Source organism: Moschus berezovskii, chromosome 4 (assembly GCF_049115385.1).
Source record: "Moschus berezovskii isolate FMDL1 chromosome 4, NW_MosBer_1.0, whole genome shotgun sequence".
NCBI lineage: Eukaryota > Metazoa > Chordata > Mammalia > Artiodactyla > Moschidae > Moschus > Moschus berezovskii.
The window spans coordinates 70,986,650-71,000,792 of record NC_142463.1 but is presented as its reverse complement, the minus strand read 5'-3'; the positions used below and the strand labels follow the sequence as shown (position 1 = coordinate 71,000,792).

Here is a 14,143-nt window from a genome sequence, read left to right as displayed (position 1 = left end):
GCTTTATATGCAGTAGGCTGGAGACAGACCCAAAGCCATTAACAGTAGAATGGATAGTTAAATTATGACATAGTTAAATTCACATAGTGGAATACTATATGCCACTGAAAAGAGTGAACAACTGCTATACATGCCAACATGGATGAATCTCACAAACAAAATGTTGAGTAACAGGCCAGACGCAAATGAGTATAGGCCATACGTTTCTTTGTTTAAGTCTGAGAACAGGCAAAATATTCTGTGGTTTTAGATGTCAGAGTAGTGGCTACCTTTAAGAAAATGTAGGGTAATCACCCAGATAAGAGAAGACACAAGGGCCTCCAAGGGTGCTGGAAACATTCTGTATCTTGATCCAGATGGTAGTTGCATGGGCATGTACATAAGTAAAGATTTATTTGTCTGTACACTTAAAATCTGTGTACTTCACTGTGTTTTTTTTTTATTTTTTAAAGAACATGAGCCTAAACATTGTCTTAAAACAGACATACTCTCAAAATTTGCTCAAGCAATTCTGACATTATAGACAAATATGGTCATAGACAAATATCACAGAACATCTCATTTTTTTTTAATTGATAGACTTTATTTTGGGAAAAACAGTCTGAGGTTTACAGAAAATTGAGCAGAAAGTACAGAGATGAACCCCGTCAGCACCTTCCCACAGTTACCCCATGAATATCTTGTGTTAGTGTCATACATAAGCTAATACTGACATAGTAACTAAAGTCTGTTTTTCCAGTAGGATGCACTCTTTGTGTTGTACATCCTGTGGATTTTTACAGATGTACTAGTTACGACGACTTGTAACTGCCATTACTGTGTCATACAGAATAATTCATTGCCTAACAGTCTCCTGTGCCCCACCTATTCATTCTTCTCTCTCTCCCTTTTACCCTCTGACAACCACTGGTCTACTTAACTGTTGCTACAATTTTGCCTTTTCCAAAATGTTACATTAGTTGGAATTATACAGTATTTAGCTTTTTCAGATTGACTGCTTTGACTTAGCAGTAGGCACTTAAGATACTCCATGTTGCTCCTCTAACCCCAGCACCTCTAACGGCCTAATATTAAACTGCTTCGCAGTTCTTAAGACCTCTCTTTGGCCTGCATACTTTTAGTATGTGTGACACCATGAGATACTGTTTAACCAGAAAGAATTATTGGTACAGATTCAATCATTTGGGAAGAAACCAGGATCCTACTTAAAGATTTGGAAAGGATCCACTCTTTCAAAAGGTATATTTTGTGTGTGTGTGTGTGTGTTATAAAGCTCCTGAGTTTCCTTGGAGGCCTCTCCTCCAAAATGGAAACCAAAGGCCTGGACAATCTTATTTTTAACAAGTTTCCAAGGTACTCTTATCAGGGAAGTTTGAAAAATAATGTTTTGGGGAGGATTTGTTTGTTTTTTGGCTCTAGTTACTAATATTTTAAGCAGATTTATTGAGGTATAACTTACATATCATAAAGTTCTTCCATTTTAAGTGTAAAATTCAATAGCTTTTAGTGTATTTACAGAGTTGTGTGACAATAACCACAATCTAATTTTAGAATATTTCTGTCACCCCAAAAAGAAACCTCATGTCCCACTTTCAACCATTGTCTTTCTCCTCCCCTCTTCCCTAGTCACAGGCAGCCACTAGTCTGCTTTGTCTCTGTGGACTTGCCTGTTCTGGACTCTTGGTATAAATGGAATCACGTAATATGTTGTCTTTTGTATTTGACTTTGACTCAGCTTAATGTTTTTGAGGTTCATTCATGTATCAGTACTTCATTCCTTTTTACTGCCTTTCAGTTGTATGGAACAGTGTCTTGTGATTATTTTCAGTTCAGCTCAGTTCAGTCACTCAGTCATGTCCAACTCTTTGCGACCCCATGAATCGCAGCACGCCAGGCCTCCCTGTCCATCACCAACTCCCAGAGTTCACTCAGACTCATGTCCATCGAGTCAGTGATGCCATCCAGCCATCTCATCCTCTGTCGACCCCTTCTCCTCCTGCCCCCAATCCCTCCCAGCATCAGGGTCTTTTCCAGTGAGTCAACTCTTCGCATGAGGTGGCCAAGTGTTGGAGTTTCAGCTTTAGCATCAGTGATTATTTTACCTGCATACATTTATTCAAATGATTGTCTTAGTTTTTTTTATTTTATTGGTGTGTTCTCTTATGTTTAACTCTCCTCTTGTTGTTCAGTCGCTATGTCATGTCTGACTCTTTGCTACCCCATGAATTGCAGCACACCAGGCTTCCCTGTCCTCCACTATCTCCCAGAGTTTGCTCAAGTTCATGTCCATTGAGTCAGTGATGCTATCTAACTATCTCATCCTCTCCTACCCTCTTCTCCTTTTGCCTTCAATCTTTCCCAGCATCGAGGTCTTTTCCAATGAGTTGGCTTTTCACATCAGGTGACCAAAGTATCAGAGCTTCAGCTTTAGCATCATTCCTTCCAGTGAATATTCAGGGTTTATTTTCTTTAGGATTTATTAGTTTGATCTCCTTGCTATCATACAGTGCAAACTCTCCTCTAATACAGTGCAAATCTCCTGTTATGTGTTAGTTCTCTTCTTTCAGTTTAGGTGTACTATTAATTTTACCTTTGTTTTAAAAATTCATCTTTGTCTTTGCATGGTTTGCAGCTTATTCCTTTTATTTATTTACTTATTTATTTGGCTGCACTGGGTCTTCGTTGTGGCACATAGGCTCTTTGTTGTGGGTGCGGGATCTTTAGTTGCAGCATGCAGACTTTTAGTTGTGGCACAGGGGAGCTAGTTCCCTGACCAGGGATCGAACCTAGGCCCCCTGCATTGGGAGTGTGGAGTCTTAGCCACTAGACCACCCAGAAAGTCCCTGATTTCACCTTCTTGAAGAAATCTTTCCTCTGGCCTGCTGGTCTACTTCAAAGAGGTGTCATCATGTATAGGTGGAGGCCTCCTGCACAGCTGTCATCATGGGAACTTTCTTTGTTATCCTAGGGATTCCTTTTGCCTCACTTCTGCGTTAGACTTCCTTTTTCCTGGATCAAAAATACAAGCATGTCTTTCTTGATGTACTTCATTTTGTGAACATATCACTTATCTTTCTGGGGGGTGCAGATGATGGGAGATAAACTATAAAAAAGATTTATCTGATTCTGGTTCTCATTATTGACCCCAGATTTTAAGTCCTTGAAGCTTTTAACTCATACTTTAGCCTCACATTTAATTGATAGTTTGTATGGGTATAAAAAGTTTTTAAGATAATTTAGAAAAATATCGGTTAGAAATTTTTTTCTCAGAATTTTGAAGGCACTAATCTATTGTCTAATACTGTGCTGATTCTTAATCTTCTATGTAAAATTTGTTGGTTTGGGCTGGATACTTTGTCTTTTCTTTGTTCCCAGTGTCCTGAAATTTCATTGTGATATACCGTGATATAGGTTTACTTTTAAACCATAGTCTTGGACACTTGACAGGCTTTTTCATATCAAAACTCATATCTTTCAGGTCAGAGAAATTTAGTATAAGACCCCTTTTGAGAATAGCACTTTTTCTTTTTACATGGATGCAGTGTCTTCAGAAGCAATGAGTAATGCTTTTTTTTTTTTAAGTTTTTTTCTCCCCAAATAGTCTCTTAACTTCTTGTTGCCTTTTTTATGGTTTCTCTTAAATGCTTTCCTTAAATATCTGATAATATTTGACTCTCTACTCCGACTTAAGACTAAAGAACTTTAAAACCTGACAGGAAGGTCTGAATGCCTAGGTAGGATGCATTGACTAAGACCATCATTGTGTCATGGTCCTACTGAGTTCCTTCTTTGAGGAGTTCAAAGATTTCCCAGAAAGGATCCCTTTACATACAATTCCAGAGAGTCGTGGTGCCTTTCTTTCTTTGTGAAATCTCAGAAGTACTTTGAGGCACATTCACTGCCTTTAGAACCTATGTCTAATTTCACCTAGAAAGATAATACTTTTTCTTTTCCATGATATGAGTGCATTATTGGCATTTCACAATTTAAAGTTCTTGTCCATTCGTCTGCAGATGGACATCTAGGTTGCTTCCATGTCCTGGCTATTATAAACAGTGCTGCAATGAACATTGGAGTACATGTGTCTCTTTCAATTATGGTTTCCTCGGTGTGTATGCCCAGAAGTGCGATTGCTGGATCATATGGCAGTTCTATTTCCAGTTTTTTGAGGAATCGCCACACTGTTCTCCATAGTGGCTGTACTAGTTTGCATTCCCACCAACAGTGTAAAAGGGTTCCTTTCTCTCCACATCCTCTCCAGCATTTATTGCATGTAGACTTTTGGATAGCAGCCATTCTGACAGGTGTGAAATGGTATCTCATTGTGGTTTTGATTTGCATCTCTCTGATTATGAGGGATGTTGAGCATTTTTTCATGTGTTTGTTAGCTTGGTACATATACACAATGGAGTATTATTCAGCCATTAAAAAGAACACATTTGAATCAGTTCTGATGAGGTGGATGAAACTGGAGCCTATTATACAGAGTGAAGTAAGCCAGAAAGAAAAACACCAATACAGCATACTAACGCATATATATGGAATTTAGAAAGATGCAAATGATAACCCTGTATACGAGACAGCAAAAGAGACACAGATGTATAGAACAGTCTTTGGGACTCTGTGGGAGAGGGTGAGGGTGGGATGATTTGGGAGAATGGCATTGAAACACGTATGTTGCCATATGTGAAATGAATCACTAGTTCAGGGTAAATGCATGTTATAGGATGCTCGGGGCTGGCATGCGGGGATGACCCAGAGGGAGGATAAAGGGAGGAGGGAGGTGGGAGGAGGGTTCAGGAGGGGGAACTTATATAAACCCAGGGCGAATTCATGTCAATGTATGGCAAAACCAACCAATATAATATTGTAAAATAATTTGCCTCCAATAAAAAATAAATTAATTACAAAAAAAATAATAATAAAGTAATACAGGACCCCCCCCCAAAAAAAAGAAAAGGAATAAATGAAAAAATAAATAAAGTTTTTGTCTTTGCTTTTAGTATTGTGAAGATATACCTATAGTTTTTATAAAATTAGAAGATGGTGGGCCTCAAAAAGGTACACTCAAGAATTTATATGTACTTTTCAAGACAAGAGTCAGTAGCTTTTATCAGGTTCTTTATCCTGTGATTGACCCCCCAAAAAAATGTCAAACAAAACCAAAGAAAAAAGTGAAATATTGTGTAAAGGGTGGTCCTTACCCTTGAATGTACATCAAAATTATTCAGCTTTTTTTAGCATATACATTTCTAGACTCTACTCTTACACCAGGAAAAAGTTTCAGGAAAAGATATTTCAATAGACTACTCCTTGTTTCAACCACCAGGTGGTAGAATCAGCCCAGTACGGCTTGGTTGTACTACTGAAAGATGGTGTCCATTTATATATACCAGACACACACACAGGCAGATAGATGTTCATAGTTCAGCAGCACTTTTGTCCTGAATAAATGATAGTTCTGTTTTGGGTAAATCAACTCCTTTCTGAGTCAGCCTCATTTGGTTTGAACAGAGGATATACTGCAGTGATCCTCAAACTGAGCATATCACCATCTCCTGAAGTGCTTTTAAAATATATGAATTCTGGGTTTTCACGCTCTGGATTTGGGTTCATTAAATCTGGGGAGTGATTCTACATTTTTCATAGGCATCCTCGGTTATTCTGATGCTGATGATCAGTGGGCCATATTTTGAGATATGCTAATCTAAATTTTGCTGAGGCTGAAACTGCAATACTTTGGCCACCTCATGCGACGAGTTGACTCACTGGAAAAGACTCTGATGCTGGGAAAGGTTGGGGGCGGGAGGAGAAGGGGACAACAGAGAATGAGATGGCTGGATGGCATCACCAACTCTGTGGACATGAGTTTGAGTGAACTCAGGGAGTTGGTGATGGGCAGGGAGGCCTGGCGTGCTGTGATTCATGGGGTCGCAAAGAGTCGGACATGACTGAGCGACTGAACTGAACTGAACTGAACCTAAATTTGTGACCGATATTATCCTTGAAAGTTTTTGTAGCGGGGTTGGGTTGGGAAGGTTACTTGTCTGGTTTTTTGTTGTTTTTTAAATATAATTAGTTCCTAGAAGTCTAGTAAAAAGAGTGAGCAGTACAGTTCTTAAACACAGACAGCAAAAATGGCACTTTAGAAGGCCAGCTCTGGGCTTCTCACAGGCAGACTCCTTTTCAGAGGATGTGGAGTCCCAGAGGACATCCGTGAAAGTGGAGGTATTAGTTGCTCAGTCATGTCCAGCTTTTTGGGAGGCTCCTCTGTCCATGGAATTCTCCAGGCAAGATTACTGGAGTAGGTTGCCATTCCCTTCTTCAGCGGATCTTCCTGACCCAGGGATCAAACCCAGGTCTCCTGCATTGCAGGTAGATTCTTGACCATCTGAGCCACCTTGAAGTCTAACCCATTTGAGACCATACTCTGGGTACTCCCTGGAATTCCTTGCCCAGATGTTTACTTTCAGGGCCTGCATAGGCCTCTACCCTCTCAGAACCAATATGCACACTCCTCGGTCCAGGAAATAACTAGATAGCTTCAGTTTTATCAAATAGTCCCTTACCTTCAGATTTTTCTTCTCTCCATCAAAAACTTTCTCTATGCCTTTGCTATTCTATATTCAATTCAGTTCAGTAGCTCAGTCGTGTCTGACATTTTGCGACCCCATGAATCACAACATGCCAGTCCTCCCTGTCCATCACCAACTCCAGGAGTTCACTCAAACTCATGTCCATTGAGTCGGTGTTGCCATCCAGCCATCTCATTCTCTGTCATTCCCTTCTCTTCCCGCCCCCAATCCCTCCCAGCATCAGAGTCTTTTCCAGTGAGTCAACTCGTCGCATGAGGTGGCCAAAGTATTGCAGTTTCAGCTTTAGCATCAGTCCTTCCAATGAATACCCAGGATTGATCTCCTTGAGAATGGACTGGTTGGATCTCCTTGCAGTCCAAGGGACTCTCAAGAGTCTTCTCCAGCACCACAGTTCAGAAGCATCAATTCTTCAGCCATCAGCTTTCTTCACAGTCCAACTCTCACATCCATACATGACCACTGGAAAAACCATAGCCTTGACTAGACGGACCTTTGTTGGCAAAGTAATGTCTCTGCTTTTTAATATACTATCTAGGTTGGTCATAACTTTCCTTCCAAGGAGTAAGCGTCTTTTAATTTCATGGCTGCAATCAGCATCCGCAGTGATTTTGGAGCCCAAAAAAATAAAGTCTGCCACTGTTTCCACTGTTTCCCCATCTATTTCCCATGAAGTGATGGGACCAGATGCCATGATCTTTGTTTTCTGAATGTTGAGCTTCAAGCCAACCTTTTCACTCTCCTCTTTCACTTTCATCAAGAGGCATTTTAGCAATTATCAAATAAGGAAGCATTTTTTAAATTGCATCTCTGATGTTGAAATGACCTTTCTATCTGTAGTTTTATTTCATATAATATTTGAGGTCAATGATTACATTTGATATGAGGCTGCCATGTTTTAATTGCAGTAAATTTTGTTAGAACAAAGAAAAGCTACAGCTTTCCCAACAGTTGGGAAGTTGTAGTTCCTCTGCCACAATCCTCCTTTATGGCCAGGAAGAAGAAGGACACACGCTCTATATTATTTCTTCAAAAGGGTCTGGGGACAAGAGAAAGGAAGAGATTAACTGACTTAATTTTGTATTCGGAGCTATAAGTCATGTGTTGCAATTCGGTGATAGGATGTTGCATCAGAGCATGGCAGTTGTAGTAATGCAGTGGGTATCACAACCACGCGGAGGTCTTTGTGGTGCTCTATGCCCTTTCCCTGGAGATTCAACTCGGAGTTTATCTCCCTTCTGCTGTGCCAAAGAGGAAGGTTTTACTTCAGTTACATAGTAACTCACGGTGATGTTCTCTTAGCCTAGGGCACAGGAATTTCTTAATGTCTGACGCTTTCCCTGAGGTAGACATCACTGTGTTGAGCCCCAGCATCCTTCTTATTTCCCATTGTCACATACCAACAGAGATTTACTAGGGTTTCTTCACTTCTTCCCGGATGTCTATCAGGAAAGCTAGGAGGTGTTATGGCAAAGCTGTAATGTCTTTACTCTCAGAACCGTTAGTTTTGAAAGTATATGTAATATTTCCTGAATATTTCACATTGCCTTTATCTCAAGATTTGAAAGATAGTTGGTGACCAGGAATTTGTCCCTAAAGAACAAAAATTGCAGGTTAATAATACTGATAAGGACAAGAGATATGAAGTGTATTTTTAGCAAACTCTTGATAGTCAAAGTAGATTTGGGTAGTTATTTGTTTTTATTATTTTAGATTAAAAAAAACTTATAGGAGAAAATTTATTATGAATGAGAGAAATTAAGTGATAATATCAAGATTAAATTTTATGTTTTTGAACAAATTCTTGAAAATAGGCTGATGTCTTAATTGTATGGTAGTAGACATGATAGTATCTATGGAGGGGGGGTTGGGAATTTGAAGGAACTGAGGCAAAGAAGGGACAGATGATGAAAAGAAAATCACTCTCAATACTGTTAAAACTGGTTTGGGAGAATGTAGCTTTTGATGTGTGATAACAGTAGGTTTTTCAGTATTGAACTTTAGAGTTTGTCTGACTTGCCCACCCAGTAATAGGTAGCATTTGATCTCCATAGCCCTTCCCCCACAAGGGTATGGCCCTGTAAGACTCCAGGGATGGAGAAGCAGAACCTGGTTCCCAAAAATGGAAAGAGAGGAAAAAGAGCTGAGCAGTACGTGCCATTCCTCTTCCCTACCCCTTAGTGATAGAAGTCATTCTTTCTCCCTTGGGAGAATAGGGGAGAGAAGACAAAAATATTATACGTTCCCTCTACACAGAAGAACATATTATGGTGGGAAGAAAGTATCTCTGCTCTCACTGAGTGATAGTGGTTTGGTGGTCTTTAGGCTGTTTTAACAGGATGGAGACTCAGCAGATGTTTTTGATTTATAAACCATTATCATCATCATTCACAAAATTATGGAGACATGCTCTAAGACAGGGTGTGTGATAGTTCAGAGTATTGCCTTTATTAAGTTCATTTCTTCTATGGACGTACATTGAAATATTTACAGGTGAATTGATAGGATGAGATTTACCTCAAAATAATCAGGAACATGAGCAGTATATTGTAACAAGATTGTCCATGATGTGATAGATGTTGAAATTAATGATGGATACATGGGGTTTATGTTATTTCTAGTATAGCAGGGTTCAGTTTGAATCCGAACTTGACTATTAGCTGTGTGTCCTCAGCAAGCTATACTACCTGAGTCTCTTATTTCCTAATCTCTAAAATGAAGACAGTAAAATCAACCACATAGGATTGTTGGGATGATTTAACTGAAAATAAACTATGTGCCCATTGCATGACATTTAAGAGTCACTAAAAAATTGGTAGTTACTATTTATATCCATAAATTGAAAAAAGGTCAAGGTATCTTCTTGCTTAAATATGAAATGTTTGCTTTCTTGGAGTGTGTGTATTTCCCCAAGTTGAGTATATTAACTTGAATTTTTTGTTTTGACAGCTCAGGTGCCTAAAAGGCCAGAGAGGTTTCTCCAGCCAACCCCCTTTTGATGGAATCCACATCGTCAACCATTTAATAGGAGATGATGAATCATTCCATTCCTCTGATGAAGAGTTTATAGATAATTCCTTACAGGAAAGTGGCATTGGTTTCCCTTTGCACAGAAAATCTGGTCCAATGTCTTTGGACCCTACTATGGCAGATGGTAGTGAAAGCGAAGCAGAAGACAGTGTGCTGGAGACCAGAGAGGGCAGTCAAGTGGCTCAAAAGGAGCAGCCCCTGAGAAGAGCATCGTACTCAACCACTGTCTGACCATCACTGTGACCTAGACTGTGGATTTTTTTTTAAGGGATCAGTTATCATGACTAAGGGTTTTTGGAACATATCTGTTTCATATGTATATGTGTGTATATATATATAAATATATATTTTACAGTCTTATCTGCCTTTTTATCTTTGCCAAATCTTCACCACTGACTTACCATTGCCATAAAGTAGAATGGAATATGGTTAATGGGAAAAGCGAGGTTCTAACAGTATTACTAAATATTAACATTTCTTGTTTAGAAAATGCAATTATATCTATATGTGGGGAACCATTTTGAAGTTCAGAACTATGGAAAATTGAATTTTCTTTAGACAAAGCTATTCTCGTGCAATATTTTATGCTCAGTGAACAAATTGTATATTTATATTTATCAATTTGTTTTCAGAGCAGCTGTCTACACACATTTAACCAAGACATACATCTGAGTTATCTTGGTATGTTGTGTTTGGAAACTTCTTTTTTTTTTTCAACTAAAATTACTGCTTTATTAGTGGGCCATTGAAAATTCCCAAACACAAAGCCTTTTTTTGCATAATTTTATAAACACAAGTTAATGGTTGTCTTAAGAATTTTAAGTTTTGTTTTAATTTCAAATTTTTATGTGCATATGATGCTTCCATGTGTTGCCTACCAGAGTACTAGTTAGCTGCAAATATATTGGGGTTTTGTACATATTTACAAATCTGTACCACCCAACATTGAACATTTTATATGGAGAATGTACTTGTTGAAAAATGACTGCCTTCAGCATTATATCTGGACCTCTGTAAATAATAGGTTAAAGAAAATTGAAAATAAAACCAAACACTAATATTGCAATAGCTTTAGTATTTTGCTTAGCATTCAACACTAGCAGATTCATAACTGATGCTTATTCAAAGACACTATTGGTGAAATCTTTTACTTCATGTGTATGTAACTACTAAATTTTTCTTGATTAGAGAGGTTATAGCAGGCATCACTTAGTGCTAATATTGTACTTAATATAATTTAAGCAATGGACTGAGGTCCACAATGCACAGCAATTATATCTGCAAATAATCTATGAATGTTATCTTCAGATTCTCTAGTTACTGATCTATAGATGAAGCAAGCCATAAGAATCTGTTCCTACCAGTTCTTTATCATTTAGATTTTTTTTTCCCTAGAAAACTGATGCCTGTCATTGATAAATTAGAGGAAACACCCAAACTACATTTCCACTATGGAAAGACTCCAGAAATGTGTTGGCTGGATGCTTTCTACTCTAATTTTCCTCAGCAGCTTATGAAAAGAAAATAATCCTCAAGAATAAGAGGAAGGCAGAATTCAGTAAATACAGAGGTAAATTTTGTACAATATGTTACATGCAGAAAAAAATTACATGATAAAATGGAATAGAAGAGACAAAAATAGTTTTCTAAAAACAAGGAGGTAAGCCTTATGGTACATTGTAAGCAAGGCTTTCCCAGCAAGCCCTTTGTAAGCAAGCTCTTGAGAGACAAGATTGAAAACATGCCTCCTGTGTCCATAACTCCAGGCTAAATTCTAGTGTTTAAGTAATTTACCTGTGGCCACAAGTTAGTAAATATCAGAGCTAAAGTTTTAATCCAGATCGCTCTGACACCAAAGCATTTGAAAGGGAATGAATTTATCAATTCCCTGCTTTTCTGGCAGTTAATGTGATTTAAATAAATTTGATTTAAACTGTTTCCTGGATATATTGCAGAGATACATATGTATAGATATGTGAGTATCAACATTCATAAGCTGCATAAAGCTTATGAATGTAGGTACTACTAGAATTGTCTGACTGGAGCCTTTGGGATTCTCTTTTTGGGTTCATTGCTGTCATTCTTGAGGCTGTTGATGCCCAAGTGAAGTGAGATGATTTATGGCCACATGATAGCTTTGACCCCCACATCAAGAAATCTGACTGGTTCAGCCCATAAGCTAGTTCCAGCCAACAGCCTATTTTTACATGACCCACAATCTAAGAGTGATTTTTATATTTTTAAAGAGTTGAGGGGGAAAAAAAATCACATGAAAATCATATGGCCTTCAAATTTCAATGTCAATAAAGTTTTATTAGAGCATACCCATGCTTCTTCGTTTGCATTTTGTCTGTTACTGCTTTTGTGCTACAATAGCAGAGTAAAAGTGAAAGTGAAGTCGTGTCTGACTCTCCGACCCCGTGGACTGCAGCCCACCAGGCTCCTCCGTCCATGGGGTTTTCCAGGCAAGAGTACTGGAGTGGGTTGCCATTTCCTTCTCCAGGGGATCTTCCCCACCCAGGGATCAAACCCGTCTCCTGCATTGCAGGCAGACGCTTTAGCTTAAAATATCTACTGTCTGTCACTTTAGAGAAAGTTTGCTGATTTTAATTTAGATACTCTAACATGTAGGTTTACCTCTTCAGTTTGTCTCAAGTAGATTTGCTTTTGCTATTGAGCTAATGGTTTGGACCTAAAATTTCCAGGTGGATCCTATACTTAAAACTATTAAAAATGGAGAGGGTGCCAGCTATTTTAGATTATGAAGTGTTTGAAGCCATAGAAAATTCAGAAGGATATCTGTGCCTTCTTTGGAAATGGAGAAAAAAAGGTAAGAATTCCAGAATCTTGGCACCCTTCTCTAAAGCATGTATCATTGACCTTTAGGGTATGCTTCATTGAGTCATTGTTATAATTTGACTTTAAAAGTATGAACATCCTTTTAGAATCATGTTTCAATTCTAAACTTTGAAAGATATCCTTAGAGAGTTTCCTAAGTACTGTTTCTGGTTAGGAATTAGTTGTTAAGTAAACCTTAAACTGTTGGGACTCTTGTAATTTGAATAATGAAAAACTAGAAACAACAATCTTTTCTTTCAAGATCTTTGATTCAGATACTTCTTAGAAGGGTTTGAAATCTTCCTGGCCTTTAGGATGTAATAGGATAACTTGCTCCCTTAGAATAGTTTATTTCTGGTGTCATTGTCATCCTGGGTTGAAATGCTGAGAAGAGGTTACAAGTCACTTGAATAAAGCAGAAATTACATTGAGGTGATTAAACAGAGACCTTACAGACCAAGAAAATATTTCAATAGCCTATTAAAAAATTAGTGGAAAAAAATTTTCTTCCTGGAAAAATATGTCAAAGATACAACTACATGATTTCTAGCCTTTTTGTTGATAGGTACTAAGCATTCAGTGTTTGATGACTAACTGAGACATCAAGTCCCAACTAACTGGCTGGCTATTTGGGGAAGGAAAAAAAACTTAGCTCTGAATGCAGCTTGTTACTCTCCAGATAGTGCCTTTGATTGAAAGCAAGGTCTAGCCCTTTATAAGTATTTTACTTCTGACATCATTAGAAATGACATGGTTCCTCATGCTTCTTTTTCTTTACATAATGCACTATAGTGTTCAGATTTAAAGTAAAATGAGTATATGAATTGTGTTTTAATAAAGCCCTTTCATGGCCAGCTTGATTTTTGTATAAGTACCAGGCATCAACAGCTAACATTTCATTAAATCAGTGATTTACTTTGTTAAAACAATGAACTTTAGCCTGAAAGTTATTGCTGCTCTGTCATTAATGAAACAATAAGTTTTTTAGTTAATTTTAATTTAATTCATTATACTGAAATTAAATTTTCTGATTAAAAATGGAGTTAATGCTATTTATAATCCAAGTTTTTACATTACATCCATTGATCCGCCTGTAACTTCTTTTCATTCCAAAGAAGAGAAGATGAAATAATACATTAAATATACTGTAGAGATGCAAAATTATAATGTATTTTATTTTACTTTTGGAATTTCTTATTGTAACATTGTATGATAACCTGAAATGTTTACTTGTGCCTTTGCTTTAAACAATTAAAGTTTTCCATTTTATAATTTCTGTTTCCTTAACTATTTCTGTTTCCTTAAACTATTCAACTGAAAAGGGAGTAGGCATCAAAGGTCTGTCTGGAAAGGAATAGCCTAACATCAGGTATTAATGAGTGAGCCATGGGTTCTCTGGGTATAGGGACCATATCCACCTAGTCTACCCATGTATAACTAGTGCCAAACAGAGAGCCTGGTATATATTTTTCAATAATGAAAGGCCTGAAATACCAGGATTTGTTATTTCCTTCAGAAACATTGTTATTTTTTGAAGATTTTAATGGCAGTATTTTTATCTCACACTGTGTTTTAGATTATTTGATTAGTAACTGATTCAATAAATATATTTAAATATATAATTTGAATATATATACACACGTAATTGTAAAAAGAAATTTATGCCTTCTGCATCATTACAA

At 37.6% G+C, this 14,143-nt stretch overlaps 1 protein-coding gene across 6 annotated transcripts in view; it reads left to right on the top strand.

Moving 5' to 3' along the window:
• The window catches only part of EVI5 (ecotropic viral integration site 5), a 245,418-nt gene extending 231,685 nt beyond the window's left edge, over positions 1-13,733 (top strand). For all 6 annotated transcript variants that reach the window (XM_055403208.2, XM_055403206.2, XM_055403207.2 and 3 more), the window contains one exon: positions 9,543-13,733. In XM_055403208.2, the coding sequence (XP_055259183.1) occupies positions 9,543-9,854 (312 nt within the window). In that variant the 3' untranslated portion in view covers positions 9,855-13,733. The remainder of the gene's footprint in view (positions 1-9,542) is intronic.
• The last annotated feature ends 410 nt before the right edge of the window (positions 13,734-14,143 follow it).